Source organism: Bos grunniens, chromosome 25 (assembly GCF_055505025.1).
Source record: "Bos grunniens cultivar Pamir isolate PY7600 chromosome 25, Bosgru_T2T1.0, whole genome shotgun sequence".
Taxonomy (NCBI): domain Eukaryota; kingdom Metazoa; phylum Chordata; class Mammalia; order Artiodactyla; family Bovidae; genus Bos; species Bos grunniens.
In genome coordinates, this window is record NC_141189.1 from 297,376 (window position 1) to 322,922 (window position 25,547).

At 57.3% G+C, this 25,547-nt stretch overlaps 2 protein-coding genes and 1 long non-coding RNA gene across 4 annotated transcripts in view; 1 reads left to right on the top strand and 2 right to left on the bottom strand.

Annotated features, from left to right (window-relative positions):
* LOC147344634 (uncharacterized) overlaps positions 1-25,547 on the top strand; it is a 156,928-nt gene that overhangs the window by 110,505 nt on the left and 20,876 nt on the right. The window contains exons 2-3 of one of the 2 annotated variants that reach the window (XR_015155070.1): positions 20,627-20,830; positions 23,449-24,369. This is a non-coding gene — a long non-coding RNA (uncharacterized LOC147344634). Of the gene's footprint in view, positions 1-20,626; positions 20,831-23,448; positions 24,370-25,547 lie in introns of those variants that run through there. The other variant, XR_015155071.1, reaches the window with a different exon arrangement.
* Positions 8,034-10,144, bottom strand: LOC147344635 (ubiquitin carboxyl-terminal hydrolase 17-like protein 6). The gene has a single exon (XM_086376951.1). The coding sequence runs from the start codon at positions 9,633-9,635 to the stop codon at positions 8,034-8,036; it is 1,602 nt and encodes a 533-aa protein (XP_086233077.1). The 5' UTR covers positions 9,636-10,144.
* On the bottom strand, positions 10,539-15,087 carry LOC147344636 (ubiquitin carboxyl-terminal hydrolase 17-like protein 6). The gene has a single exon (XM_086376950.1). It carries the CDS (start codon positions 14,245-14,247, stop codon positions 12,646-12,648), a length of 1,602 nt encoding a protein of 533 aa, XP_086233076.1. The 5' UTR covers positions 14,248-15,087; the 3' UTR covers positions 10,539-12,645.

Sequence of the window (25,547 nt, forward strand, 5' to 3'; positions counted from 1 at the left end):
CAGGCGCTGCGGGCCGGACAGAGGGTGGCGTGCTGCTGGGACACCATCCAGCTGGCCAGGGGCGGCGTGTGGCTCAGACACTGCAGCGCCGCATTCACGTAGCAGGTGTTCCCCAGGTTCTGAAGCCCAGCCCCCACCCCCCACGGCCCCTTCCAACTCAGGGCGCCTTTCTGGCCAGGCGTCAGCCCTGCTGACCCAGGAGCCAAGTCACCCCGCTGGGGACGCCCAAGCGCCGGCGACGGCCCCTCAGGGACAGAGGGTCCCCGAAGGGCATCCGCACCAGCGGCGCTGGGCCCACAACCTTGCCCTCCGGGGAAGACGTCGAAGGGAGACGGACACACACCTCCCCCGTGCTCAGAAGCAGCCCCCGGGGCTCTGCACACAAGGCCCACGAGGGTTTCCATCTCCTACCTGCAGCTGCACGCCGACGCCTCCTTCCCTCAGACGGTCCGGCTCCAGAAAAGGGCCTGGGCCCCGCCCCCTCGGGCCTTTGGGGGCTTCCCCACAGCCCCACCCCCGCACGTGCAGGCTCCTCATTGGCTGAGGCGGCCGAGGGCGTGCCCACTCCCACTCCCGCCATCCAACCACCCACACTTTTCTCGGGGAATTCCCCTTGACGAGGCCCCACACGCACTTCCGACCTGACCCCCTGGACCAAAGGGCTCAGGATGCAAATGATTCGGGGGCATTGGGCCTTCCAGCCTTGCCCGCTAGAGATTTCACTGCGGGGCTTCCAAGTTCAGCACACAAATGCCGGCTGCACAGGACTTCCGTGGGCTCACCATTCACATCCTAACACACGTGTGGAAACATATGTCTGCCCACCGAACCTCTCCCCTTTAGGGGTCTCCCGACCCCAGACCCCTGCCTGAGGACAACCCCTCCCCGGACAACAATAAACCCTTGCCTCAACTTTGCGCTCCAGCGAGGTCCTCCCCAATTTCTATGCGTTCTCACTGGACACTCTTCTAGCGTTCAGGGTCCTAGCACCAAAAGATGCCAGCAGAGTGCCACATATGCTTTTCTCCCTTCAGGGCCGTTGCTCAAGACCCAAAGCGAGCTCATTTAGAAAGGCATAGGCTTCCTGCAACTTTGGATTCATTTCTGCAGCTCCTTTTCTCTCTCCGCTGCCCTTTGTTCTTCCTTTTCCTTCTTCCTTTATCATTTACTTTTTTTTTTTTTTTTCCTGCTTGGTGTTTTAGGGTTTTTTGAGGTTTTTTTTTTTTTTTTCCATTTATTTTTAAACTTTTTTTTTAAATTTTGTGTTCATTTTGTTATTTTTTTGTTGCTTTTATTCTCTTTCTCTCTTTTATATACACTAGTTGACTCATACAGTCGTCTTTCGAATTCCGGGGCTCAAAATGCGGTATAACTCAAGGTATAAAAAAGGTTTCCCTCCTGGAGGAGGATGACTGTTGCTTTCCTTCTCGGTGTGTGACGTGTGTTTGTTTGCTCTCCCGTCCTGGACATTATGCTTGCCTTCCAGGACTATGGGGGTTTGACCGTCCACAGGTTTACCATAGCTGGAGTGTTGATTCCGTTGGTCCTTACTAGGAAAGAAGGGCCCTGACCCCGTTTACTTCCTTAGCCTATTGCACCCCTCCCACCTCCCGCTCCCCCCATCCCATCCTAGGAGCCTACCGCTTTGTGCTTTATGATCCAAGTGCTCACACCCTTGCTGTCCTCTTACCTCCTTCCCATGGCACAGAGAAACGAGATCAGCCAGGATTTTTCTCTCTTTTGCACGGATTTCGCCCAGCATAAGGCCACCTTCCCATTCCCTGTGTCACGCCACCCCCATCGACATTCTCCTCCTCCTCCTCCTCCTCCTCCTCCTCCTCCTCCTCCTCCTTCTTCAGAGGGTGTGGATGGGGCAAGCAGTAAGTCCATTTGAGACGATGGGGCGGAGGAAGATGCGTGCTGATGATGAGGGCGGACTGTGGGTGGCTCCGCTTCCTCGTGCAGGGCACGCTTGCTCGTGTTCTCGGGGGAAGATACTGCTCATCATTCTTTGTCCTCTCTACGTGCGGAGGGCATGGTGCGGCGTAGGTAGCCATGCGGGGGAAACAAGCCATCGGAACGTTCTCTGTTCCTTGCCACGCCGACTAGCGCAGTCAGGAGCCAGAGTTGGCCCTCGAGGTCGGAGATGTTCCATCGCAAATTCCCGGTCTGCCGTTTGATGGAGGGTTTGGGGTTTGAAGCCATCAGCCAAGCCAAAGAAAGAAAAACGCGAGAGGTGGTCGCTAAGGGGCCTCAGGTGCCCCTCCAGCGGGTCACGGGCCCATGAGGCAGTCGAGAAAGCAGCTAGGGGAGGACAGCTTCCCCACCGCCCCAGGCACTTTGGAGGCCGGCCGCATCTCCTCGCGTCCAGAGGCGTTTGCCCGGGGCCCAGCTGGATGAGACTGCCAGACAGGACGGGCAGAGTCGGAAGTCCAGTTGTCTTGCTATCACAATCTAGGGTAGGCTCGGGTCTTTCCTCAGTGCGGGGAGGACCTTTGCTTTCAGAAATGAACGTGGCGCGACATATCTCCACTCAGGCACCGGTGCGATGCTGGTGGAGAAGTTTCTTTGGGACTGGTTGGGTTGCCTTTCTCCCCTTGGCCTTCGTGTTGGTGCTGGTGGTGCTGGTGGTGCTGGTGGCGGTGCTCATGGCCTTGTGGATCGCTTCTCCTGTTTGGCACTTGGAGCTTCTCCAGCGTACTCCTTGCACCGGACATGGAGCCCCAGGGATCTTTGCGGACGAGCGTCGTGCCGGGGACGCGCGCATCCCCGCCTCATTCCTGCCGGACCCTCCGCCAAGTAGCACGAGGCCTCCCAAGGACAGACACCCGTAAAGGCTGCTTGCCCGTCTTCTCCCCGGACGCCTCTCGACGTCTGGGGCATTTTCGAGAGCCTGACCGGCCGGAAGGAGACGGTTCATGGACCTGCACCCGCTCTTCCCTGCCCCCCGAAGGGCTCCCGAGATCTTCTCCTTGCTCGGCTGGCTGTGAGCGCTCTGTGAGGCGTCTCCAGGCCGCGTCACTCACCCGAGGCCAGCGGTGCGGCCAGGGAACGGAGACGGGGAACGAAAGGCAAACCCACACCCAAAGTCCCAACCCGAGAGGACTCTCCCACCCTCGCAGAAGTGGGAGGCCCTCGGACCGTGCCCAGGCCCGCTCATGCACCCCATCACCCCATCCTCTCCAGCGACTTCCCAGCAGAGCCAGCCCTCGAGAGCTCAGCCGCTCAGGCACGAGCCCGTCCCAAGTGAACACCGAGACCCCGGGCACACTCCAGGCCCCGCTTTTCCCCAGGAGGCTGCATCACGCACACGGCCGAGAGGAACCCGCTCCTCGTCGGAACTCTTGGTGCGTCACACAGGGCGTGCCGCACACAGCGTGTGCCTGGGCGTCTGCACGCATGTGCGTCAGAGCCGACCTACCGCCACAGCCCCAGAGACGGCCGCGGCTTCTTGTTCTTCCCCTTGGTGGCTCTGGCCCTCCCGCTGGCACAAGGGCCGTTGCCGACGTTCTTCGGCCCCGGAGGCGGGGCGTCCGTGCTGGGACGGTCGAGCCGCTCGTGCTCCTGTTGGGGCGGCGTGCGGTTTCTCCCTCCTCCGTGTTTGGACTGGTGAATCACGACTGCGCCGGCAGGCAGGGCAGACTGGACCTTCCGCAGCCCCAAGGCCGGCTTCGGTCGGCTGTGTTCTTGCAGGCGTCTCCACTGCTCGAAGCTCATCCCTTCGACCGCTGTGTCCCCCGGGGACTCCTCCGACCCAGGAGCTCTGCCGCTGGCGTCTCCTGCAGGCTGCCCGGGGTCTGTGGGGTCAGCCCCGACGGGGGCCGCTGCCCCTCCCCCAGCGCCCCCTTCCCACGCACCCTCCCGGGCGTAGAACAGGACGTAGGCGCTCTGGCTCAGGGCAGCGGTCTCGTCACAGGCGGTCACCTTGGCATCGTCCATCTTATACCATTGGCCGTTGCCCGCTCGGACGTAACAGAAGTAGTGTCCTCGCTCACAGCTCCACCCGGAGTGCACCAGCACGGCATAGAGCACGTAGCCCAGTGGCCCTGCCTTCCGCTCGGACGTGTAGGGCTGCAGGTCCAAGCACTGGGGATAGCGCACCTCCTGAGCCCTTTTGGCCCCGCTCACCGGTGTGAACCGCTTCAGCACCAGCACCAGGACCTGGGAGGTGCTGTGCAAAGCCAACCTCTTGGTGGCAGGCACCTTCCGGAGACAGACGCCACAGTCATAGGCATTGTCCGCGTCCAGCTTCTCGGGCTTCACCAGCTCTCTCAGAGCTTGCTCCACACTCTGAGCCGCCGTGATATCCAGGCTGATGTCCAGATAAGGGTCGAACGTGTCCGAGACACCGAGGCAGCGGAGACACTGGATCTGAGACCTCCAGGTCCCGCCGAAGATCTGACGGATGACGCTGGTGTCCTCGGAGGCGTGGCCCGACGGCTGGGATGCACTCAAGCACCCTTGCTGCATGGCATTCAGAGTGAACATCAGAAACTCGTGGGCATCTTCCTGCTGGTGTCTGTGGAAGCCCGCCAGCAGGTCCTTGCGGGGCCGGATCACCTCTCCCGCGTGAAGGAGGGCTCGGGTCACGTGAGCTCGCATGGCACAGAGCGTGCAGGCGCTGCGGGCCGGACAGAGGGTGGCGTGCTGCTGGGACACCATCCAGCTGGCCAGGGGCGGCGTGTGGCTCAGACACTGCAGCGCCGCATTCACGTAGCAGGTGTTCCCCAGGTTCTGAAGCCCAGCCCCCACCCCCCACGGCCCCTTCCAACTCAGGGCGCCTTTCTGGCCAGGCGTCAGCCCTGCTGACCCAGGAGCCAAGTCACCCCGCTGGGGACGCCCAAGCGCCGGCGACGGCCCCTCAGGGACAGAGGGTCCCCGAAGGGCATCCGCACCAGCGGCGCTGGGCCCACAACCTTGCCCTCCGGGGAAGACGTCGAAGGGAGACGGACACACACCTCCCCCGTGCTCAGAAGCAGCCCCCGGGGCTCTGCACACAAGGCCCACGAGGGTTTCCATCTCCTACCTGCAGCTGCACGCCGACGCCTCCTTCCCTCAGACGGTCCGGCTCCAGAAAAGGGCCTGGGCCCCGCCCCCTCGGGCCTTTGGGGGCTTCCCCACAGCCCCACCCCCGCACGTGCAGGCTCCTCATTGGCTGAGGCGGCCGAGGGCGTGCCCACTCCCACTCCCGCCATCCAACCACCCACACTTTTCTCGGGGAATTCCCCTTGACGAGGCCCCACACGCACTTCCGACCTGACCCCCTGGACCAAAGGGCTCAGGATGCAAATGATTCGGGGGCATTGGGCCTTCCAGCCTTGCCCGCTAGAGATTTCACTGCGGGGCTTCCAAGTTCAGCACACAAATGCCGGCTGCACAGGACTTCCGTGGGCTCACCATTCACATCCTAACACACGTGTGGAAACATATGTCTGCCCACCGAACCTCTCCCCTTTAGGGGTCTCCCGACCCCAGACCCCTGCCTGAGGACAACCCCTCCCCGGACAACAATAAACCCTTGCCTCAACTTTGCGCTCCAGCGAGGTCCTCCCCAATTTCTATGCGTTCTCACTGGACACTCTTCTAGCGTTCAGGGTCCTAGCACCAAAAGATGCCAGCAGAGTGCCACATATGCTTTTCTCCCTTCAGGGCCGTTGCTCAAGACCCAAAGCGAGCTCATTTAGAAAGGCATAGGCTTCCTGCAACTTTGGATTCATTTCTGCAGCTCCTTTTCTCTCTCCGCTGCCCTTTGTTCTTCCTTTTCCTTCTTCCTTTATCATTTACTTTTTTTTTTTTTTTTCCTGCTTGGTGTTTTAGGGTTTTTTGAGGTTTTTTTTTTTTTTTTTCCATTTATTTTTAAACTTTTTTTTTAAATTTTGTGTTCATTTTGTTATTTTTTTGTTGCTTTTATTCTCTTTCTCTCTTTTATATACACTAGTTGACTCATACAGTCGTCTTTCGAATTCCGGGGCTCAAAATGCGGTATAACTCAAGGTATAAAAAAGGTTTCCCTCCTGGAGGAGGATGACTGTTGCTTTCCTTCTCGGTGTGTGACGTGTGTTTGTTTGCTCTCCCGTCCTGGACATTATGCTTGCCTTCCAGGACTATGGGGGTTTGACCGTCCACAGGTTTACCATAGCTGGAGTGTTGATTCCGTTGGTCCTTACTAGGAAAGAAGGGCCCTGACCCCGTTTACTTCCTTAGCCTATTGCACCCCTCCCACCTCCCGCTCCCCCCATCCCATCCTAGGAGCCTACCGCTTTGTGCTTTATGATCCAAGTGCTCACACCCTTGCTGTCCTCTTACCTCCTTCCCATGGCACAGAGAAACGAGATCAGCCAGGATTTTTCTCTCTTTTGCACGGATTTCGCCCAGCATAAGGCCACCTTCCCATTCCCTGTGTCACGCCACCCCCATCGACATTCTCCTCCTCCTCCTCCTCCTCCTCCTCCTCCTCCTCCTCCTCCTTCTTCAGAGGGTGTGGATGGGGCAAGCAGTAAGTCCATTTGAGACGATGGGGCGGAGGAAGATGCGTGCTGATGATGAGGGCGGACTGTGGGTGGCTCCGCTTCCTCGTGCAGGGCACGCTTGCTCGTGTTCTCGGGGGAAGATACTGCTCATCATTCTTTGTCCTCTCTACGTGCGGAGGGCATGGTGCGGCGTAGGTAGCCATGCGGGGGAAACAAGCCATCGGAACGTTCTCTGTTCCTTGCCACGCCGACTAGCGCAGTCAGGAGCCAGAGTTGGCCCTCGAGGTCGGAGATGTTCCATCGCAAATTCCCGGTCTGCCGTTTGATGGAGGGTTTGGGGTTTGAAGCCATCAGCCAAGCCAAAGAAAGAAAAACGCGAGAGGTGGTCGCTAAGGGGCCTCAGGTGCCCCTCCAGCGGGTCACGGGCCCATGAGGCAGTCGAGAAAGCAGCTAGGGGAGGACAGCTTCCCCACCGCCCCAGGCACTTTGGAGGCCGGCCGCATCTCCTCGCGTCCAGAGGCGTTTGCCCGGGGCCCAGCTGGATGAGACTGCCAGACAGGACGGGCAGAGTCGGAAGTCCAGTTGTCTTGCTATCACAATCTAGGGTAGGCTCGGGTCTTTCCTCAGTGCGGGGAGGACCTTTGCTTTCAGAAATGAACGTGGCGCGACATATCTCCACTCAGGCACCGGTGCGATGCTGGTGGAGAAGTTTCTTTGGGACTGGTTGGGTTGCCTTTCTCCCCTTGGCCTTCGTGTTGGTGCTGGTGGTGCTGGTGGTGCTGGTGGCGGTGCTCATGGCCTTGTGGATCGCTTCTCCTGTTTGGCACTTGGAGCTTCTCCAGCGTACTCCTTGCACCGGACATGGAGCCCCAGGGATCTTTGCGGACGAGCGTCGTGCCGGGGACGCGCGCATCCCCGCCTCATTCCTGCCGGACCCTCCGCCAAGTAGCACGAGGCCTCCCAAGGACAGACACCCGTAAAGGCTGCTTGCCCGTCTTCTCCCCGGACGCCTCTCGACGTCTGGGGCATTTTCGAGAGCCTGACCGGCCGGAAGGAGACGGTTCATGGACCTGCACCCGCTCTTCCCTGCCCCCCGAAGGGCTCCCGAGATCTTCTCCTTGCTCGGCTGGCTGTGAGCGCTCTGTGAGGCGTCTCCAGGCCGCGTCACTCACCCGAGGCCAGCGGTGCGGCCAGGGAACGGAGACGGGGAACGAAAGGCAAACCCACACCCAAAGTCCCAACCCGAGAGGACTCTCTCACCCTCGCAGAAGTGGGAGGCCCTCGGACCGTGCCCAGGCCCGCTCATGCACCCCATCACCCCATCCTCTCCAGCGACTTCCCAGCAGAGCCAGCCCTCGAGAGCTCAGCCGCTCAGGCACGAGCCCGTCCCAAGTGAACACCGAGACCCCGGGCACACTCCAGGCCCCGCTTTTCCCCAGGAGGCTGCATCACGCACACGGCCGAGAGGAACCCGCTCCTCGTCGGAACTCTTGGTGCGTCACACAGGGCGTGCCGCACACAGCGTGTGCCTGGGCGTCTGCACGCATGTGCGTCAGAGCCGACCTACCGCCACAGCCCCAGAGACGGCCGCGGCTTCTTGTTCTTCCCCTTGGTGGCTCTGGCCCTCCCGCTGGCACAAGGGCCGTTGCCGACGTTCTTCGGCCCCGGAGGCGGGGCGTCCGTGCTGGGACGGTCGAGCCGCTCGTGCTCCTGTTGGGGCGGCGTGCGGTTTCTCCCTCCTCCGTGTTTGGACTGGTGAATCACGACTGCGCCGGCAGGCAGGGCAGACTGGACCTTCCGCAGCTCCAAGGCCGGCTTCGGTCGGCTGTGTTCTTGCAGGCGTCTCCACTGCTCGAAGCTCATCCCTTCGACCGCTGTGTCCCCCGGGGACTCCTCCGACCCAGGAGCTCTGCCGCTGGCGTCTCCTGCAGGCTGCCCGGGGTCTGTGGGGTCAGCCCCGACGGGGGCCGCTGCCCCTCCCCCAGCGCCCCCTTCCCACGCACCCTCCCGGGCGTAGAACAGGACGTAGGCGCTCTGGCTCAGGGCAGCGGTCTCGTCACAGGCGGTCACCTTGGCATCGTCCATCTTATACCATTGGCCGTTGCCCGCTCGGACGTAACAGAAGTAGTGTCCTCGCTCACAGCTCCACCCGGAGTGCACCAGCACGGCATAGAGCACGTAGCCCAGTGGCCCTGCCTTCCGCTCGGACGTGTAGGGCTGCAGGTCCAAGCACTGGGGATAGCGCACCTCCTGAGCCCTTTTGGCCCCGCTCACCGGTGTGAACCGCTTCAGCACCAGCACCAGGACCTGGGAGGTGCTGTGCAAAGCCAACCTCTTGGTGGCAGGCACCTTCCGGAGACAGACGCCACAGTCATAGGCATTGTCCGCGTCCAGCTTCTCGGGCTTCACCAGCTCTCTCAGAGCTTGCTCCACACTCTGAGCCGCCGTGATATCCAGGCTGATGTCCAGATAAGGGTCGAACGTGTCCGAGACACCGAGGCAGCGGAGACACTGGATCTGAGACCTCCAGGTCCCGCCGAAGATCTGACGGATGACGCTGGTGTCCTCGGAGGCGTGGCCCGACGGCTGGGATGCACTCAAGCACCCTTGCTGCATGGCATTCAGAGTGAACATCAGAAACTCGTGGGCATCTTCCTGCTGGTGTCTGTGGAAGCCCGCCAGCAGGTCCTTGCGGGGCCGGATCACCTCTCCCGCGTGAAGGAGGGCTCGGGTCACGTGAGCTCGCATGGCACAGAGCGTGCAGGCGCTGCGGGCCGGACAGAGGGTGGCGTGCTGCTGGGACACCATCCAGCTGGCCAGGGGCGGCGTGTGGCTCAGACACTGCAGCGCCGCATTCACGTAGCAGGTGTTCCCCAGGTTCTGAAGCCCAGCCCCCACCCCCCACGGCCCCTTCCAACTCAGGGCGCCTTTCTGGCCAGGCGTCAGCCCTGCTGACCCAGGAGCCAAGTCACCCCGCTGGGGACGCCCAAGCGCCGGCGACGGCCCCTCAGGGACAGAGGGTCCCCGAAGGGCATCCGCACCAGCGGCGCTGGGCCCACAACCTTGCCCTCCGGGGAAGACGTCGAAGGGAGACGGACACACACCTCCCCCGTGCTCAGAAGCAGCCCCCGGGGCTCTGCACACAAGGCCCACGAGGGTTTCCATCTCCTACCTGCAGCTGCACGCCGACGCCTCCTTCCCTCAGACGGTCCGGCTCCAGAAAAGGGCCTGGGCCCCGCCCCCTCGGGCCTTTGGGGGCTTCCCCACAGCCCCACCCCCGCACGTGCAGGCTCCTCATTGGCTGAGGCGGCCGAGGGCGTGCCCACTCCCACTCCCGCCATCCAACCACCCACACTTTTCTCGGGGAATTCCCCTTGACGAGGCCCCACACGCACTTCCGACCTGACCCCCTGGACCAAAGGGCTCAGGATGCAAATGATTCGGGGGCATTGGGCCTTCCAGCCTTGCCCGCTAGAGATTTCACTGCGGGGCTTCCAAGTTCAGCACACAAATGCCGGCTGCACAGGACTTCCGTGGGCTCACCATTCACATCCTAACACACGTGTGGAAACATATGTCTGCCCACCGAACCTCTCCCCTTTAGGGGTCTCCCGACCCCAGACCCCTGCCTGAGGACAACCCCTCCCCGGACAACAATAAACCCTTGCCTCAACTTTGCGCTCCAGCGAGGTCCTCCCCAATTTCTATGCGTTCTCACTGGACACTCTTCTAGCGTTCAGGGTCCTAGCACCAAAAGATGCCAGCAGAGTGCCACATATGCTTTTCTCCCTTCAGGGCCGTTGCTCAAGACCCAAAGCGAGCTCATTTAGAAAGGCATAGGCTTCCTGCAACTTTGGATTCATTTCTGCAGCTCCTTTTCTCTCTCCGCTGCCCTTTGTTCTTCCTTTTCCTTCTTCCTTTATCATTTACTTTTTTTTTTTTTTTTCCTGCTTGGTGTTTTAGGGTTTTTTGAGGTTTTTTTTTTTTTTTTCCATTTATTTTTAAACTTTTTTTTTAAATTTTGTGTTCATTTTGTTATTTTTTTGTTGCTTTTATTCTCTTTCTCTCTTTTATATACACTAGTTGACTCATACAGTCGTCTTTCGAATTCCGGGGCTCAAAATGCGGTATAACTCAAGGTATAAAAAAGGTTTCCCTCCTGGAGGAGGATGACTGTTGCTTTCCTTCTCGGTGTGTGACGTGTGTTTGTTTGCTCTCCCGTCCTGGACATTATGCTTGCCTTCCAGGACTATGGGGGTTTGACCGTCCACAGGTTTACCATAGCTGGAGTGTTGATTCCGTTGGTCCTTACTAGGAAAGAAGGGCCCTGACCCCGTTTACTTCCTTAGCCTATTGCACCCCTCCCACCTCCCGCTCCCCCCATCCCATCCTAGGAGCCTACCGCTTTGTGCTTTATGATCCAAGTGCTCACACCCTTGCTGTCCTCTTACCTCCTTCCCATGGCACAGAGAAACGAGATCAGCCAGGATTTTTCTCTCTTTTGCACGGATTTCGCCCAGCATAAGGCCACCTTCCCATTCCCTGTGTCACGCCACCCCCATCGACATTCTCCTCCTCCTCCTCCTCCTCCTCCTCCTCCTCCTCCTCCTTCTTCAGAGGGTGTGGATGGGGCAAGCAGTAAGTCCATTTGAGACGATGGGGCGGAGGAAGATGCGTGCTGATGATGAGGGCGGACTGTGGGTGGCTCCGCTTCCTCGTGCAGGGCACGCTTGCTCGTGTTCTCGGGGGAAGATACTGCTCATCATTCTTTGTCCTCTCTACGTGCGGAGGGCATGGTGCGGCGTAGGTAGCCATGCGGGGGAAACAAGCCATCGGAACGTTCTCTGTTCCTTGCCACGCCGACTAGCGCAGTCAGGAGCCAGAGTTGGCCCTCGAGGTCGGAGATGTTCCATCGCAAATTCCCGGTCTGCCGTTTGATGGAGGGTTTGGGGTTTGAAGCCATCAGCCAAGCCAAAGAAAGAAAAACGCGAGAGGTGGTCGCTAAGGGGCCTCAGGTGCCCCTCCAGCGGGTCACGGGCCCATGAGGCAGTCGAGAAAGCAGCTAGGGGAGGACAGCTTCCCCACCGCCCCAGGCACTTTGGAGGCCGGCCGCATCTCCTCGCGTCCAGAGGCGTTTGCCCGGGGCCCAGCTGGATGAGACTGCCAGACAGGACGGGCAGAGTCGGAAGTCCAGTTGTCTTGCTATCACAATCTAGGGTAGGCTCGGGTCTTTCCTCAGTGCGGGGAGGACCTTTGCTTTCAGAAATGAACGTGGCGCGACATATCTCCACTCAGGCACCGGTGCGATGCTGGTGGAGAAGTTTCTTTGGGACTGGTTGGGTTGCCTTTCTCCCCTTGGCCTTCGTGTTGGTGCTGGTGGTGCTGGTGGTGCTGGTGGCGGTGCTCATGGCCTTGTGGATCGCTTCTCCTGTTTGGCACTTGGAGCTTCTCCAGCGTACTCCTTGCACCGGACATGGAGCCCCAGGGATCTTTGCGGACGAGCGTCGTGCCGGGGACGCGCGCATCCCCGCCTCATTCCTGCCGGACCCTCCGCCAAGTAGCACGAGGCCTCCCAAGGACAGACACCCGTAAAGGCTGCTTGCCCGTCTTCTCCCCGGACGCCTCTCGACGTCTGGGGCATTTTCGAGAGCCTGACCGGCCGGAAGGAGACGGTTCATGGACCTGCACCCGCTCTTCCCTGCCCCCCGAAGGGCTCCCGAGATCTTCTCCTTGCTCGGCTGGCTGTGAGCGCTCTGTGAGGCGTCTCCAGGCCGCGTCACTCACCCGAGGCCAGCGGTGCGGCCAGGGAACGGAGACGGGGAACGAAAGGCAAACCCACACCCAAAGTCCCAACCCGAGAGGACTCTCCCACCCTCGCAGAAGTGGGAGGCCCTCGGACCGTGCCCAGGCCCGCTCATGCACCCCATCACCCCATCCTCTCCAGCGACTTCCCAGCAGAGCCAGCCCTCGAGAGCTCAGCCGCTCAGGCACGAGCCCGTCCCAAGTGAACACCGAGACCCCGGGCACACTCCAGGCCCCGCTTTTCCCCAGGAGGCTGCATCACGCACACGGCCGAGAGGAACCCGCTCCTCGTCGGAACTCTTGGTGCGTCACACAGGGCGTGCCGCACACAGCGTGTGCCTGGGCGTCTGCACGCATGTGCGTCAGAGCCGACCTACCGCCACAGCCCCAGAGACGGCCGCGGCTTCTTGTTCTTCCCCTTGGTGGCTCTGGCCCTCCCGCTGGCACAAGGGCCGTTGCCGACGTTCTTCGGCCCCGGAGGCGGGGCGTCCGTGCTGGGACGGTCGAGCCGCTCGTGCTCCTGTTGGGGCGGCGTGCGGTTTCTCCCTCCTCCGTGTTTGGACTGGTGAATCACGACTGCGCCGGCAGGCAGGGCAGACTGGACCTTCCGCAGCCCCAAGGCCGGCTTCGGTCGGCTGTGTTCTTGCAGGCGTCTCCACTGCTCGAAGCTCATCCCTTCGACCGCTGTGTCCCCCGGGGACTCCTCCGACCCAGGAGCTCTGCCGCTGGCGTCTCCTGCAGGCTGCCCGGGGTCTGTGGGGTCAGCCCCGACGGGGGCCGCTGCCCCTCCCCCAGCGCCCCCTTCCCACGCACCCTCCCGGGCGTAGAACAGGACGTAGGCGCTCTGGCTCAGGGCAGCGGTCTCGTCACAGGCGGTCACCTTGGCATCGTCCATCTTATACCATTGGCCGTTGCCCGCTCGGACGTAACAGAAGTAGTGTCCTCGCTCACAGCTCCACCCGGAGTGCACCAGCACGGCATAGAGCACGTAGCCCAGTGGCCCTGCCTTCCGCTCGGACGTGTAGGGCTGCAGGTCCAAGCACTGGGGATAGCGCACCTCCTGAGCCCTTTTGGCCCCGCTCACCGGTGTGAACCGCTTCAGCACCAGCACCAGGACCTGGGAGGTGCTGTGCAAAGCCAACCTCTTGGTGGCAGGCACCTTCCGGAGACAGACGCCACAGTCATAGGCATTGTCCGCGTCCAGCTTCTCGGGCTTCACCAGCTCTCTCAGAGCTTGCTCCACACTCTGAGCCGCCGTGATATCCAGGCTGATGTCCAGATAAGGGTCGAACGTGTCCGAGACACCGAGGCAGCGGAGACACTGGATCTGAGACCTCCAGGTCCCGCCGAAGATCTGACGGATGACGCTGGTGTCCTCGGAGGCGTGGCCCGACGGCTGGGATGCACTCAAGCACCCTTGCTGCATGGCATTCAGAGTGAACATCAGAAACTCGTGGGCATCTTCCTGCTGGTGTCTGTGGAAGCCCGCCAGCAGGTCCTTGCGGGGCCGGATCACCTCTCCCGCGTGAAGGAGGGCTCGGGTCACGTGAGCTCGCATGGCACAGAGCGTGCAGGCGCTGCGGGCCGGACAGAGGGTGGCGTGCTGCTGGGACACCATCCAGCTGGCCAGGGGCGGCGTGTGGCTCAGACACTGCAGCGCCGCATTCACGTAGCAGGTGTTCCCCAGGTTCTGAAGCCCAGCCCCCACCCCCCACGGCCCCTTCCAACTCAGGGCGCCTTTCTGGCCAGGCGTCAGCCCTGCTGACCCAGGAGCCAAGTCACCCCGCTGGGGACGCCCAAGCGCCGGCGACGGCCCCTCAGGGACAGAGGGTCCCCGAAGGGCATCCGCACCAGCGGCGCTGGGCCCACAACCTTGCCCTCCGGGGAAGACGTCGAAGGGAGACGGACACACACCTCCCCCGTGCTCAGAAGCAGCCCCCGGGGCTCTGCACACAAGGCCCACGAGGGTTTCCATCTCCTACCTGCAGCTGCACGCCGACGCCTCCTTCCCTCAGACGGTCCGGCTCCAGAAAAGGGCCTGGGCCCCGCCCCCTCGGGCCTTTGGGGGCTTCCCCACAGCCCCACCCCCGCACGTGCAGGCTCCTCATTGGCTGAGGCGGCCGAGGGCGTGCCCACTCCCACTCCCGCCATCCAACCACCCACACTTTTCTCGGGGAATTCCCCTTGACGAGGCCCCACACGCACTTCCGACCTGACCCCCTGGACCAAAGGGCTCAGGATGCAAATGATTCGGGGGCATTGGGCCTTCCAGCCTTGCCCGCTAGAGATTTCACTGCGGGGCTTCCAAGTTCAGCACACAAATGCCGGCTGCACAGGACTTCCGTGGGCTCACCATTCACATCCTAACACACGTGTGGAAACATATGTCTGCCCACCGAACCTCTCCCCTTTAGGGGTCTCCCGACCCCAGACCCCTGCCTGAGGACAACCCCTCCCCGGACAACAATAAACCCTTGCCTCAACTTTGCGCTCCAGCGAGGTCCTCCCCAATTTCTATGCGTTCTCACTGGACACTCTTCTAGCATTCAGGGTCCTAGCACCAAAAGATGCCAGCAGAGTGCCACATATGCTTTTCTCCCTTCAGGGCCGTTGCTCAAGACCCAAAGCGAGCTCATTTAGAAAGGCATAGGCTTCCTGCAACTTTGGATTCATTTCTGCAGCTCCTTTTCTCTCTCCGCTGCCCTTTGTTCTTCCTTTTCCTTCTTCCTTTATCATTTACTTTTTTTTTTTTTTTTCCTGCTTGGTGTTTTAGGGTTTTTTGAGGTTTTTTTTTTTTTTTTTCCATTTATTTTTAAACTTTTTTTTTAAATTTTGTGTTCATTTTGTTATTTTTTTGTTGCTTTTATTCTCTTTCTCTCTTTTATATACACTAGTTGACTCATACAGTCGTCTTTCGAATTCCGGGGCTCAAAATGCGGTATAACTCAAGGTATAAAAAAGGTTTCCCTCCTGGAGGAGGATGACTGTTGCTTTCCTTCTCGGTGTGTGACGTGTGTTTGTTTGCTCTCCCGTCCTGGACATTATGCTTGCCTTCCAGGACTATGGGGGTTTGACCGTCCACAGGTTTACCATAGCTGGAGTGTTGATTCCGTTGGTCCTTACTAGGAAAGAAGGGCCCTGACCCCGTTTACTTCCTTAGCCTATTGCACCCCTCCCACCTCCCGCTCCCCCCATCCCATCCTAGGAGCCTACCGCTTTGTGCTTTATGATCCAAGTGCTCACACCCTTGCTGTCCTCTTACCTCCTTCCCATGGCACAGAGAAACGAGATCAGCCAGGATTTTTCTCTCTTTTGCACGGATTTCGCCCAGCATAAGGCCACCTTCCCATTCCCTGTGTCACGCCACCCCCATCGACATTCTCCTCCTCCTCCTCCTCCTCCTCCTCCTCCTCCTCCTCCTTCTTCAGAGGGTGTGGATGGGGCAAGCAGTAAGTCCATTTGAGACGATGGGGCGGAGGAAGATGCGTGCTGATGATGAGGGCGGACTGTGGGTGGCTCCGCTTCCTCGTGCAGGGCACGCTTGCTCGTGTTCTCGGGGGAAGATACTGCTCATCATTCTTTGTCCTCTCTACGTGCGGAGGGCATGGTGCGGCGTAGGTAGCCATGCGGGGGAAACAAGCCATCGGAACGTTCTCTGTTCCTTGCCACGCCGACTAGCGCAGTCAGGAGCCAGAGTTGGCCCTCGAGGTCGGAGATGTTCCATCGCAAATTCCCGGTCTGCCGTTTGATGGAGGGTTTGGGGTTTGAAGCCATCAGCCAAGCCAAAGAAAGAAAAACGCGAGAGGTGGTCGCTAAGGGGCCTCAGGTGCCCCTCCAGCGGGTCACGGGCCCATGAGGCAGTCGAGAAAGCAGCTAGGGGAGGACAGCTTCCCCACCGCCCCAGGCACTTTGGAGGCCGGCCGCATCTCCTCGCGTCCAGAGGCGTTTGCCCGGGGCCCAGCTGGATGAGACTGCCAGACAGGACGGGCAGAGTCGGAAGTCCAGTTGTCTTGCTATCACAATCTAGGGTAGGCTCGGGTCTTTCCTCAGTGCGGGGAGGACCTTTGCTTTCAGAAATGAACGTGGCGCGACATATCTCCACTCAGGCACCGGTGCGATGCTGGTGGAGAAGTTTCTTTGGGACTGGTTGGGTTGCCTTTCTCCCCTTGGCCTTCGTGTTGGTGCTGGTGGTGCTGGTGGTGCTGGTGGCGGTGCTCATGGCCTTGTGGATCGCTTCTCCTGTTTGGCACTTGGAGCTTCTCCAGCGTACTCCTTGCACCGGACATGGAGCCCCAGGGATCTTTGCGGACGAGCGTCGTGCCGGGGACGCGCGCATCCCCGCCTCATTCCTGCCGGACCCTCCGCCAAGTAGCACGAGGCCTCCCAAGGACAGACACCCGTAAAGGCTGCTTGCCCGTCTTCTCCCCGGACGCCTCTCGACGTCTGGGGCATTTTCGAGAGCCTGACCGGCCGGAAGGAGACGGTTCATGGACCTGCACCCGCTCTTCCCTGCCCCCCGAAGGGCTCCCGAGATCTTCTCCTTGCTCGGCTGGCTGTGAGCGCTCTGTGAGGCGTCTCCAGGCCGCGTCACTCACCCGAGGCCAGCGGTGCGGCCAGGGAACGGAGACGGGGAACGAAAGGCAAACCCACACCCAAAGTCCCAACCCGAGAGGACTCTCCCACCCTCGCAGAAGTGGGAGGCCCTCGGACCGTGCCCAGGCCCGCTCATGCACCCCATCACCCCATCCTCTCCAGCGACTTCCCAGCAGAGCCAGCCCTCGAGAGCTCAGCCGCTCAGGCACGAGCCCGTCCCAAGTGAACACCGAGACCCCGGGCACACTCCAGGCCCCGCTTTTCCCCAGGAGGCTGCATCACGCACACGGCCGAGAGGAACCCGCTCCTCGTCGGAACTCTTGGTGCGTCACACAGGGCGTGCCGCACACAGCGTGTGCCTGGGCGTCTGCACGCATGTGCGTCAGAGCCGACCTACCGCCACAGCCCCAGAGACGGCCGCGGCTTCTTGTTCTTCCCCTTGGTGGCTCTGGCCCTCCCGCTGGCACAAGGGCCGTTGCCGACGTTCTTCGGCCCCGGAGGCGGGGCGTCCGTGCTGGGACGGTCGAGCCGCTCGTGCTCCTGTTGGGGCGGCGTGCGGTTTCTCCCTCCTCCGTGTTTGGACTGGTGAATCACGACTGCGCCGGCAGGCAGGGCAGACTGGACCTTCCGCAGCCCCAAGGCCGGCTTCGGTCGGCTGTGTTCTTGCAGGCGTCTCCACTGCTCGAAGCTCATCCCTTCGACCGCTGTGTCCCCCGGGGACTCCTCCGACCCAGGAGCTCTGCCGCTGGCGTCTCCTGCAGGCTGCCCGGGGTCTGTGGGGTCAGCCCCGACGGGGGCCGCTGCCCCTCCCCCAGCGCCCCCTTCCCACGCACCCTCCCGGGCGTAGAACAGGACGTAGGCGCTCTGGCTCAGGGCAGCGGTCTCGTCCCAGGCGGTCACCTTGCCATCGTCCATCTTATAACATTGGTCGTTGCCCTCTCAGACCTAAGAAAAGTAGTGGCCATGCTCACAGTTCCTCACAGGAACATGGTATTTTCAATACTCTCTGCCTGAATTTTTCTTGAAGAAATGTAAAATTTTAGTAAATTTTTCCCAATGAAATAAATCTTTTTTAAGTAATGTAAATCTGGCTATTTTAGTCTCAATAATCTCAGAATAAACACAAGGACATCAAATATTTATTCATAATTAAAATTTTTTAAAAAATCAGGTCATTTACATGATATTACATCTGCATGACACATTGACATGTTTGATTCCAGAGTTGCATTTTCCCTTAGGATCAGGTGGTTGCTTTAGCCCCTCCTTTGTGTGTGTGTGTGTGTGTGTGTGTGTGGCTTGAATGATTTCATGCTTCCCTATTCTTGCCACCCTGGTGTTGCTTAGAGACCCTGGATATTTTATGAGAACAATGGCCACACCACACTAAGAGGCCTAACCCTGTCTCTGTCTTGTGTCTTCAGGAGCTCAATGCATACAAAACGTGTATGAAAGCTCCAGATGTGAAAGCTCAGGCTTCCAGTTGATTCACACCTCCTATGTAAACGGAATGGCCTTCTTCTACCCTCATGGGCATAATTGGGGCCAGATGTGAGGACAAAGTGTGCGATGGGTTCAGGTGCAAAAAGTCAGTTATCCCCTTGCTTCATACCTGCGGTGCAAAGGGAAAATCCTTCCTTTGGGAAAACAGCTCAGAGCTCATAGAGACAAGGGCTGCCCCCTGCAGAGTGGGGCCAGTAGCCTCTGGTGGGGAAGACTGGGGTGATGACTGACTGGCTGGGGGCTCCCAGGATGAGGCAAGAGGCTGAGGAGCCCAAGTCTGCAGAGCCAAGGTCATACCAACCCCTCCTTGGATCTGCTTCTGTCTGAGTGGAGCAGTGACTTTAAGGGGCTAGGATGCCAGCTGCCTGCCTGGAGGCCACAGGAGGAGGAGGCAGAAAAGCAGGCGGCATGGCTCCTTTTGATTTCTGAAGACACTTCTTTCTGGCACCAGGTGCCAACCTATGGGAAAGATTGTATTCTTTTTATAAAGCTGCTTTAGCTGTTCTAATTCATTTGCCTTTCCATCTCAGTTCATTTAAAGATAAATGTACAAATGTATATATTTTTTCTTTAACACCAGTGGAAATCCTATAACTTGGCTATTTTTATCCAACAATTCATCATACAGATCTTTCCAAGTCAGTACCGACACAAATTTCCTTCCTAGATCCCTCTTAATGGCTGTTTCCTGAATGTTCTGTTTTTATACTGAGTGATACTAATATCAACAATCTTAGTACACAAGTATTTGCACAAATGTTCCTCCCACGCTGAGTTGTTATCATTGGACCTTCCGTGTGGAATATGAAAAGGTGGATTTATGGCTGTTTATCATTCATTTCTTTGATAGCTTCTGGACTTTTTTTTTTTTTTTAATGTTGTATCATGATTCCATTCTTTTTATTCCACAGAATAAAAATCATTCATACATGTTTTTACCCAATCATTTCATGGTTTCAGTTTTACAGTCCCCACAGTCTAAGTTTCACTAAATTCCTAAGTCCGCCCGGGAGCAGGGCCTGCCCTCTGGGGCCGCCTGTGTCCCAGCCTCGGGAATCGCTGAGGAGCGTGCCTTCTCCCGCAGCTGCCCCGGGAGGTCTTCCCAGCTCCCGCCCTCCCGTCTGGTGTCTGGGTCTCCGCGCCCTGCCGGGCCGGCAGCCGGCTCCCAGCCCGGCTTGTCCCGGGCGTAAGAACGGCCCCCGCTGCGCTCTGGCGTCCCAAGGGTAGGGGTCCGCCCGGGGCAGTGTGCGCCGCCCGTCGGGAGCCACCCAGCGGCCGCCGTGAGCCGGTCCCTTCCTGGGGAACGTTGGCGACTCCCGCGAAGGCTGCGGTTCGGCCACCAAGCCCGGGGCAGAGCTCCAGAGGCCGGGGTGACAGCGGCAACGTTCCCGGTGTCATGAGACCCGGGAAGAGCCTGCTGTTGCCGGAGATTCGGGCTGCAGGTCGGCGGACAGGGCGGGCGGCGTCGGTCGGTGTCGGTCGGTGTCGGTCGGTGTCGGTCGGTGTCGCTGCCCGGCCCGGTGGACCAGCGCGCCGCGGGGTCCCTTCTGCCCGCGGGCACCGCCGGGGCAGCTGAGCGCGAGCAGGAAAGGGCATGGCGCCGGCGTCCGCGGAGTTACAGCCTCTCGATGTTTCCCACTCGCCCGGAGGTGCGGACCACACGGATGCACGCAGACATGTCCAGTCTTCCCAGCCTCCCCCATGGACACCGATAGTCCCGATTCACAAACGTGTGTCCTCTCCCCGGAGACGGCCGGCCCTGGTGTCCAGAACAGGAGGCACCGCAAGGGACCACGGGCCGCCCGTCCTCCTCCCCAGAGGGCGCCCGGAAGCGCTTCCTTGCCACCTTGGGGGAACGGTCGTCCCGCTGCATTCGCGGCGCTGAGGCTGCTCCCAGGCGGCCTCGGTTCCCGGTGACGTGCTCAGGACTCCACAGATGGGTTTCCTGCGGGTCGGGCTGCATCTATTCGAGGGGCGCCCGGCGTCCCTTCTATTCTCCTCGGGCTCAGGAGTGGAAAGGATGGTGTCTGTGTGGAGGCGCTGTGTTTCCCGGGTATGAGACGCGGATACATCTGTGTGAGGATCACAAAGCCAACAGATTGGTGGCTACTGTGGCGAGGTCGACCAGATGGCCTGATTCTTGTTAATATATGTACTGTAATGTAGGTATTCAATGAGAAATCTCGAAATTAATTATAGTGAAAATCACCATTATCATTGTAACTCAACAATAATGTAATTATTACCTCTGTTTGCAGTTAATTTAAGAAACAGTTTCAAGTTTATCCACAGAGTATCCAATTGAAGACGACCAGAGAAGGATATTGAAATGAAGAACTTTCTTCATACACTGTGAAGTTGGGGAACCTCTCCTTCCAGCCATGAGGCCCTGCCCTGCAACAGCCGACCTGGAAAGCCAGACCCCAGCCCCTGCAGCAATGTGCTCCAGGATTCAGTGCGTGGTCAGTGACTGCCACCTTTCTTATTTTCCTTCCTTTCAATTTAGTACCAAATGGGGGAAACCAAATCTGTCATCTAAGCAGTCACCTGGGACGGCCCTCTTCCTCCCAGCCTGTCTCCGGCTTCCCCACATTACAAGCTCTGAGTAGGACATGCTTTCCCTCTTTCCCACCAGAGCGCGTCCCACTCCTCTGTGTGCCCTGAGTCTCAGCCTAGGCGAGTGGTGGTGGCTGACTCCTTGCTCTGGAGACAAATTCTGAAGAAACAGTGAAGGATTGGGAAAATATCCTGGAGTAGGAAACAGCCACCGCTCCAGTATTCTTGCCTGGAAAATTCCATGAAAAGAGGAGCCTGGCCATCTGCAGGCCGTGGGGTCACAACGAGTCAAACACGACTGAGCATGCACACACAGACACAGGCACCTTTGTTTATGTCTACAGAGCTTAGAGTGAGAACCAAATAAAGCACTGAGGATAATACATGGGTTTTGTTATTTTTGAAAAAAATCAAATTAATCATTTTAAGTTGAGATATATATCATATACCAAAAAGTCTCCTTTGAGCACTATATTTAATGATTGCCTATCTCTATAGTTGTGTAGCCATCATCACTATCTAATCCAGAAGATTTTATATTTTATCTCCCTACAAAGACACCTAGTGTTCCTTAATCAGTCACTTTTAATTCCACATTCCTCACTCTTTCATCCTCATGGAATTGCCTATTCAGTGTATTTCAAGCACATGGGTTTGTACAACTGTGGCCATTTAGGTCCGGTTTCTTACACAGTGTCATGTTTTTGAAGCTTATTCATATTTTATCATGTGATCCAATTTTTTGTTTGGCTTCAGAATTTTCCTAAGTCTTTAACACATGCACACACACACACACACACAGACATGCTACAGTTCTTTTAATGTGGAAAATACACAGAGGTCCAATGTCGCCATGAGAACCATTTTATGCAGACAGTTCCATGGCATAAAGTACTGCCTTCCTGTAGGCACTCAACGTGCCCACCAACCCACAGCGGCCAGCAAGCACAGAGGATGCCAGCCCAACTGTGTTGCCCATTGTCAGAACTACCAACAGCACCCACCCAGGCCAAGACTCAACAATAGGTGCAGCTCCCTGTGGCCAAAGGAGAGCCCAACTGTGCTGAGGGGTGGGGGGGGGGGGGCGGTGGTGGCAAAGGGAGAGAGAGATGAAAGGAGAGACAAGCGGGAAAGTCCACAGCACCTGGTCTTTCCAGGTGGTCTTGCAACCAAGTACTAATCAGGTTCAACCTTGCTTTAGCTTCTGAGCTCAGAAATTACCAGGGGCCTTCATGGTGGCATGGCGCTAGCTGATGGCAGCCCCGACCAGGCACCCCAATACTCTGTGCTGTGGGGCCCTGCCATGCCAGCCTCACCAGCCCCTGTCAGAGCCCTGGGGTGCCCAGCATCTGTGGACAAACCGCTCCTGACACACCCTTCAGCCCTCTGGAGGCCCAGCCATCAGGCTGTGACTTGGAGTTCCCAGGAGATGGTTATCACTCAGGGTATGTGGCCAGTGGCAATAGGGCCTGACCCTCTGGAAGTGAGTGGAGAAAAGCCCAGTGCTCTAATTCAATGCTGTCCTGGCACCAACTGCGTGTCTCTCGCTGGCATCTTCACTGCTTCATCCAGATATTGCACGTACCACTCGTGTTCCGGCTGGGCTTCTAGGGGCAGCCTTCACGGGGCTGCAGCCTTTCCGTGACCAATCCCAAGTGCCGACACCTCTGCCTCTGGCCCTCACATAGGGAGTGCCGCTGTCAATGCTCAGCGATAAAACAGCAGATCTAAGACGCTGAAGACTTGTCCTAGGTCTGGCAAACAGCTCAGAACTGATGGCTGGTGGCCTGTAATGCTGTGACCTAAGACCACACCATCTGCCAGCAGACATGTCAATCTCCAGATAATCAGGATCAGATTGATTAAGTACAAAGAGGGACAAGTGTGTCATGTTGGGAGGAGAGAGGAGGAAACAGCACCCCTCTGCCTTTGTCTCCCTCCTTCCAGCTGCCCAGGGGCCCAGCCACCTCCTCAATATCCTGTGTTCACATATTGTTCTGTTTTGACTCAGACAACATGGAGGGTCCCTGTCCCTCAAGTAGTAATTTTCTCAATTTTGTGGGGTACAGTCATGAAATGTCTTCCAGTGTACAAATAGAGAAAAGATAAAACTCACCCAGACCACTGGAGTTCCTTATGAGGTGAGGGTGATATAAATCCCTTGAACTTCTGTTATGGAAAGAGGGAGGGAGGAGGAAGAAAAAGCTAATCTTCAGTGAATGTAACCTTCTCATGGACTCTGTGTAGTCATTTTATCTGTACAGCTATTCAGTCATCATAACATTTACTCAAGGTCTTTTATCTTTCTGGACTGATGTTCTCATCGAGCTCACAGGCTGAACAAGTGCTCAAAGTGAGAGAGTCAGTTCCTAAGCAGGTTGATAAGAAGTCTGGGGGAAGCCAAGGAGAGAGGGTCTGGAGTTCTCAAGGAGGAGGAAAGGACAAACATCTTTTTTCTCTACATTCCTTAGTCTTCTTAGTCACTTAAAACATTTTTTTTGTTTTGTTTTCTTTCTTTCTTTAGGCCCAGAACTGATGATTACACAACTCAGTTTAAACTCTGTGAAAGAAAGTGAAGTTGCTCGGTCATGCCTGACTCTTTGCAACCCCATGGACTGTAGCCTACCAGGCTCCTCTATCCATGGGATTTTCCAGGCAAGAGTACTGGAGAGCGTTGCCATTTCCTTCTCCAGGGGATCTTCCCAACCCAGGGATCCAGCCCAGGTCTCCCACATTGTAGGCAGATGCTTTACCATCTGAGCCACTTAAACTCTGTACTAAGGATCATATAAGAACAATGTATCCTGCTTGAGGACAGTTTCTCCTTTCTGAAAACCTTCTGATTAATCCTGATATCTTAGAATGTATATTATGGGAATGGGTCTCGTAGGATCTTTCTGTTAAAATCTAATCCTGTTATCCTAAAATGCTAATTGTGGGAGTGGGTCTGGTAAAACTTTCACAAACTTGAGACATTCTTTTGATTTATTGTAGTAACTAATTTAAAAAGTATATACCTCCCTTGCTAACACTAGCAAGGGGGGCACTCTCCACCCACTTCTGCTGTCCATGTCAGAAGCTTTCTTTGCCTTTTTTCCACTGTCATGAAACTCTGCTACACAAACGCTCTTGAGTGATCAATCCTGGTCCTTGGTCCTGAAGCTAAATCATCTTCGGAGATCCTGAATCTGACATCATTCACAGTAAGCTCGATTGAATCTATAACAATCTCTTAAAAGCCAAATATAATCCTAAAATAAGCTATGCTGTTGCTAAGTCACTTCAGTCGTGTCCAACTCTGTGCGACACCATAGAAGGCAGCACACCAGGCTCCCCCGTCCCTGGGATTCTCCAGGCAATAGCACTGGAGTGGGGTGCCATTGCCATCTCCAAAATAAGCTATATGCCCTATTAAAATAAAATTCAACTGAGTAAAATTTTAAAATCTTAGTGCCTTTATTTAAAGATTTATGAATCAGGCAGCATCCAATTTAGCAGTTAGAAACTCTGAGGAGTTGCACAAAATAAAAGACTTTTATAGGCATAAGGGATCAGGAACAAGGAAGTTGTACTGGGCAAAGAATCCAAGTGGTTACTGTGAGGTTACTTTCCATTAAAGGCTGGAAAGCTTTCTCAGGCAGATGACTTAACTAGTGATAATCAGAAGATTCCTGGCTGACTGGTTCAAGATTTCATTTCTGGAAGAGCCAAAACTGCATTTACGTCGTCTATTTTGCTAGCATGGTTCCTAACTAGGCAACTCCTCTGGGGCTGTTGTCTTGTTTTTAACAGTCCCCTGGGGGGCAGCAACTGCTGGTTCTTCCCAAATGCTGAGAGCGCATGTGCTCTGTGCCAGGCCTGTGCTGGGGGCAGGGACCCAGCCACGACACCTCACAGTCCTTGACATTCAAGAGGAGAATAAGACAGAAAACCACCACACTTTAAAAAGAAAGGATTCTGCTGCTCCCACAGAACTGACACTGTGGAGCGAGACAAGGAATAAACAGAACAGCTTGTAGAAGAGTCAGCTCCATGGAGTGAAGGGCGGGACATGGCACAGCAGGAAGACAGGAGCTGGGGCAGTGGGAGGGTGGGGAGGAAAGGAGTCCCGGGACAGAGGACGGATGGGTGACGAGCCCCAGCGGGTGCAGACAGGGCCAGCCCTGGTGCCGTGAAGGACGGAGGTGGTAAGGGCAGGAGACATGGGGGAGCTGTCACCACAGATGCACATGGGGATGTGTCTCTGAGGAGGTGACAATTAAAATGCACTCCGAGCCACTGTCCCCTTCCCTTGTCACCCAGAGGCAGACACCGAGGATGGCCGCTAACATCACGTGCACCAGCCAGTCCTGAGCCTGCACACCCAGCTCACTGTTCCTCCTGAGGAGTCACAGTAAAGGTCCCTGTACCTAATTCCCCTCCCTCAATCTGCAGACAAGTCCGGTCCTTTCCCGTGTGGCCCAATGGTGTGGCCTGTCCCTCCTCTTGGGAACTGTAAGTCATCAACTCTCTTTTCGAGGACAGTTATCTCCTGATCTGTTTGCCTTATTATGCTTGCAATTTCCTACTAATACACTATATTTTAAATTAGCCAAGAATGACAGCACACTCTAGACACAGAGT

Coding starts and splice junctions, on each gene's coding strand:
- LOC147344635 (XM_086376951.1), bottom strand. CDS start 9,635: ATGGAAACCCTCGTGGGCCTTGTGTGCAGAGCCCCGGGGGCTGCTTCT.
- LOC147344636 (XM_086376950.1), bottom strand. CDS start 14,247: ATGGAAACCCTCGTGGGCCTTGTGTGCAGAGCCCCGGGGGCTGCTTCT.